Raw genomic sequence first — 5,395 nt, 5'->3', positions numbered from 1 at the left:
AAAAACCGAACCGATGAGCAGACCGACGGTGCTGGAGCGGGCTGGCGATCGTATCCGGGGCTGGAGCAGCTTACAGGAGTGCAGCAAATTCATAAGTGTACTGGTTGAACCGATTTCCGGCCAAAGCAGGCGGCTCAACGTCAACACAGTTTAACATGCTCAACCGGACCGGACAGCACACCGATTCGCGACAGAACCGGTTGAACCGGCCGGTCCGGTCTGGTTTTTTAAACACTGTGACGTGCTCTGACTCAAAAAATTGCGCTACTATTCATCCAGGAGTATTAAAAATTTACACATTCATTGCATTCACCCAGAAAAAATTTATGATGAGACAATTGTGAATTTCTACAATTTCATGTATACAGAAACAGAACACACCTGGATGTAACTAAATTTTGTAAGTCATTTAATTCTATATTTAAATTAGTTACCACTCAATTAATCAGAGGAATCGCGAAGCTGAAGCCTTAACAACCATATAATCACGTCGTTGATCACACTCGTAAAGGTAGCTCTCATTCTATTAATTTTTAGCCGTTGAATGATTATACCTAATCAATACTGCATTAATAGCACTATTATGATGTTCCAAAATATTCAAATAGCTAAGTATACTAATTTCGAACCAAATTACGTCACCCTTCGATAAATGCTTGGATGAATAAAAAACAATGACGTAAAAATGATGCCAATAACATTATCATAATTCTAAATTAGAAAGTGGGGTTTCATGCGTGCCGAATAAGGTGCCTAAGCCAAATTGTGGACAACATACTTAACTTTGACATCAAGCCTGAATCATTATATATTTACTGTCACACACAGCAAAAATTAGATAGCATACTAGGCTTGATCAAAAGTATTATAGCCAAAAAAGCGCCTATATTTGTTTACACACGCAAAAAAAAATTATACTTACAACTTTCTTTTCAAAAGTTGCAAGAGATATAAACAAGAAATAATGACTACTTGATGAAGATTGCGAACAATAATTACAAATTTAAAATGGGTGTTTAATATGAAGATTGCTAACATTCTACGACATACAAAAACGGCTAAGAGAATGATTATGGTCCAAAGATGATCAATTGGAATTTTGATTAAGTTGATCAGATGTAACATGTGTAAGAAATGGACAGGAAGTAGTATGACTTTATTCACCTGGAAAAGGAATGCATTGGCAAAAGTATACTATATATAAGTTGTTATGTAGATGGTTGTTCTACCTGACCCAGAAAAGTCCACAGTTTCATCATCATAATTGGTATGGAGTTGGTTAGCATATGATAATATTTAAATTCTTAGAAAGTGAGGAAGAGTCACTTTCTTCTTGACTCATTGCAATTTGGTACTAATAATCTAATGAAACAAAAATTGCATTCCCACTGTCTCAGATTCAAATCCTAGGTACTGCCCAGGTTTCTCGAGTGCCACGTTGGCTATGAATCATCGTGGCACAACAGATCAACACTTCATCATCAGTGGCACTCAAAGAAGCATCTTCAACACTTTCAACAAGGATAAGCCATATAAATTATACGTATCATCTTTAACTGGAAAAGAGCTAGTGACAGACCTGACCTTGTTGGCTTCTAATATGGAACGCTGGTATTTCAACCATCCAACATTGTACGATCTCCTCTCGTTGACACTAAAGGAAGGGCATTTGTCTCAAAGAATGGTGAATAATCTAATCAGTTTGGCTGATCTTTGATTTTCTAGTGTATGTCGTGATTTCTTACAACCTTGGTCTTCCTTCAGGGGGATATACCGGGAATCTGGGGAACAAGTGGCTTGGGCTTCTTGATTTTCTCAACTAGTATGGCCTGAGTGGTGAGGATCATACCAGCAACAGAGACGGCATTTTGAAGCGCACATCTTGAAACCCGGCAAGGGTCGATGACACCAACAGCAATCAGATCTTCGTATCTCCCAGTCATTGCATTATACCCGAAATTCGAATCAAAAGCTCTAATTTTTTCCAGAACCACATCTCCATCAACCCCTGCATTTGCTGCAATTACTTTTGCTGGTGCAAGAAGTGCCTGAAATTTATTCCAAAGAACAATGTTTAGAACTGTAAACAAACTAACGCAAGATATACAAATCTCATTTACTACAAAAGCAAAATTAGTGTATGACTCCAAGGACCGAAATAGCATTCTCGTCTCCAATTGAAGTTACTAGCAAAGGTCACAAACCTTTCCAACAATGTCTGCACCAATCTGCTCATCTGGGTCTTCAAAGGCATCCTTCATAACAGGTATTTGCTTTGAGAGATGTATGTATGTGGCTCCACCACCAGGAACCACTCCTTCAGCCATGGCCGCAAATGTGGCATTTTTTGCATCTTCTATTCGTAGTTTTCGGTCTTCAAGTTCAACTTCTGTATGAGCCCCAACCTTAATAACAGCGACCCCACCACAGAGCTTTGCAATCCGCCCACTTAGCTTTTCTGCTAGATATTTGCTATCAGTTTCAGCTAGATCCTTTTTTATCTGCATTATTCTGCCCTGAATTTCAGCTTTAGTGGACGGATCCGCCACTATAGTGGTAAAATTGCAAGTAATTGTTACTTTCCGAGCAATTCCAAGCTGATCAGAAGTTGCTGTTTCAAGAGCCACCCCAAAATCTCCCGATATAAAGTCAGCTCCTGATTTCAGATAATTGATACCAAAATGAAAGTAGTAGTTAGAAACGACGTAGACATAAACATTACAAGAAGAAGCACAGGAATTTGAAGTTCCCATCTTCTAGATTACTTTGAAACTTCAACTTATATCTTTTGTAAAAGTTTCGAGAAACTACAAAGCAGGCATGGAAAATTGCTCCATCAATTTTCATAATTCCTTTTGGCTGAGATTTTTTTTAATTTGTAACTAGAATATTAACATTTAAACATACCTGTCATAAGAGCAATATCCTGCAATATAGCTTTCTTTCCTTCTCCAAGACCTGGACATTTTACAACGGCTACGTTAAGCACACCTTGCATTTTGTTCAAGACCAGAGTTTCCAGCACTTGCCGAGATATATCTTCAGCAAAAATCAGTAGAGGGACACTCAATTGTGTAGACTTCTCCAGTAACGGAACAATCTCCTTCAGGCTGGATATCTTTAGATCAGTCACCAGAACTCTGGCATTCTCGAATTCCACTATCGATTTATCCTTATTTGTGACAAAGTGCGGCGACATGTATCCTTTATCTATCTGCAAGAAAAGACTGCCTAAACAAAAATTAAAGAAATAATGAAAACTAAGGCAAAAGATAATGCTATGTGTACAACGAAAACAACTGGACATTAATTCACTAAAACTTATATTCAGATTCTTTCAAGAAGAAGAAGAAGAAAAAAAGACCAAAAGAAGAAATAATGTTAAAGTGGTCGGTTTACGTCTGCAGTAAGAGGAAGCAAGGAATTCTAGGTTCCCAATGTCTTCAAGATTAATGCGTTATGGACAAGTCAGTTTATGCAGAATACCTTCATTCCTTCATCGACTGTCACAGAAGTTTCAGATGATGAAGACGATTCAATTGATATCACACCATCAGGGCCAATTTTCTCAATGGCTTCAGCAATTAAGTTTCCAATATATTCATCATTTCCAGCAGACAATGAAGCTATGGCTGTATAAAAGGGAATAACAATTCAGAGATGCATAATGAGTCAATGACATATGTGTTGGATAGAAGAAGACAAATCAAACCTTTAATTTCATCACTGCCCCTTACAGCATAACTTTTCTCACTCAATACCTTAACCAATTCTTCCACTGTCCTCTCCATTCCTTTCTTTAAGGATACGGGGTTAGCCCCATTGGTGATAGCCAATAACCCATATCTAATCATTTCTCGGGCCAACAAAATCGCAGTTGTCGTGCCATCACCCGCCGACCCATTTGTTTTGGTTGCAACCTGCAAAACCCACAACGAATGTGATAGCCAGAAGATCGGGTGCAACATATTCTATCGCGTGACATTAGCAAGGACACTGAGATTGACCTCTTGGATTAGCAGCACTCCAGCATTCTCAATTGTGTCAGGAAGCTCTATGGCCCGGGCAATAGTTACACCATCATTTATCACTTTGAGTTTCTCGGACTCTGAAAGGACCACATTCCGGCCTGTTGTTTAACACAACAATGCAAATAAGAAGTAAATCAATACCAACTATCAGCAACCCTCCATAAAATGGGGATAATTCACTAAGTAATAAAAAAGGCATAAGGCATAATTTCACGAAAAAAAATCAGTCAACAAAAACAGAGTTATAGGATCGATTACTGCGGACTTGCATTTCGAAAATACTGAAGAAACACATGAAATTATGTTACTGGGCAAAAGCATCTCCATAACTTCACGGCGACATTTTTAACAACGAATAGTTCAAAAATCCAGCTCCAAACAGCTAGGAAAAGGCATTACCAGCACAAAATATCCAAATTAGATATTTCAAAAATCGAAAAAAAAACGAAGAAGTAAACCTTTCGGCCCCAAAGTCACAGAAACAGCATCGGCAAGCTTATTGATCCCCGAAAGTAAAGCATCTCTGCATTTTTTGTCATATTCAATTCTCTTCGGACCTGCTCTCACCACTACCATCACCTTCCTCACGCTGTTTCTCTGCCACAATCCATTTGGATTTGATTTTCCACGTAATCCCTAAACAAAAATTGAAAGCAGCTTGAGCTGATATTCTGCAGAAATTTAACCTACCAAAATTAAGCGAAAACGAAATACGTATAACTTACGGTGAACGAAACACCAGAATGCAAGAACATCGGGGAAGAAAATGGCAACGACATAGTTTCGAATTTGATGCTTGTAAACAGCAGTAGGGTTTTGGAGAGGGTTTTCTAATTTCTATTTTTATTGATAACGCAAAAATTCGTGAGTGATTATTTGTAGATTTTTAGAACGTCGGTCCATCTTTCTTTGTTATATTTTGAAGATATTCAAAGAAAATAATTATACTCTTTTAACTCATGTTTTAATTATGAATATCAATATTTTCCCAGCATTACAATTTTTAGATGAAAAATAAATCTAATATTCATGTTTCATATCCAAATATATATCTGTATTCCTTCTATTTAAACAAGAAATAACTAGGGGTGGCACGGTACGGTATACCGCACTCAAAATGTCATACCGCATACCGTACCGTAAATTGCGGTATGAGAAAATGTCATACTTATATCTTACCGAATTTTTCGGTATACCTCATTGCGGTATACCGCAAGATTCGGTATGATTATTTTCGATACCGTTACCATACCGTCTATGCGGTATACCGTACTTTTACATTATACCGAAATATCGTATGGCATACCGAGTACGGTATACCAAAATAAGGTATGACATACCGTAATACTTGTGTTTCATACCCA

At 37.8% G+C, this 5,395-nt stretch overlaps 1 protein-coding gene across 1 annotated transcript; it reads right to left on the bottom strand.

The window, feature by feature from the left end:
• Positions 1–852: 852 nt before the first annotated feature.
• Positions 853–4,896, bottom strand: LOC121770648 (chaperonin 60 subunit alpha 2, chloroplastic-like). The gene is made up of 8 exons (XM_042167406.1): positions 4,757–4,896; positions 4,490–4,667; positions 4,008–4,129; positions 3,713–3,920; positions 3,487–3,632; positions 2,908–3,214; positions 2,205–2,656; positions 853–2,048 (listed from the first exon to the last, which is right to left on the bottom strand). Exons 1-8 carry the CDS (start codon positions 4,808–4,810, stop codon positions 1,761–1,763), a joined length of 1,755 nt encoding a protein of 584 aa, XP_042023340.1. The 5' UTR covers positions 4,811–4,896; the 3' UTR covers positions 853–1,760.
• Positions 4,897–5,395: the final 499 nt, after the last annotated feature.

This window comes from Salvia splendens, chromosome 16 (genome assembly GCF_004379255.2).
Source record: "Salvia splendens isolate huo1 chromosome 16, SspV2, whole genome shotgun sequence".
Taxonomy (NCBI): Eukaryota; Viridiplantae; Streptophyta; class Magnoliopsida; order Lamiales; family Lamiaceae; genus Salvia; species Salvia splendens.
This window is presented reverse-complemented; position numbering and strand designations above follow the sequence as displayed.

Coding starts and splice junctions, on each gene's coding strand:
- LOC121770648 (XM_042167406.1), bottom strand. CDS start 4,810: ATGTCGTTGCCATTTTCTTCCCCGATGTTCTTGCATTCTGGTGTTTCG. Junction 2,657..2,907: donor GGATATTGCTCTTATGACAG/GTATGTTTAAAT, acceptor ATCTGAAATCAG/GAGCTGACTTTATATCGGGA. Junction 2,049..2,204: donor GTGCAGACATTGTTGGAAAG/GTTTGTGACCTT, acceptor AATAAATTTCAG/GCACTTCTTGCACCAGCAAA.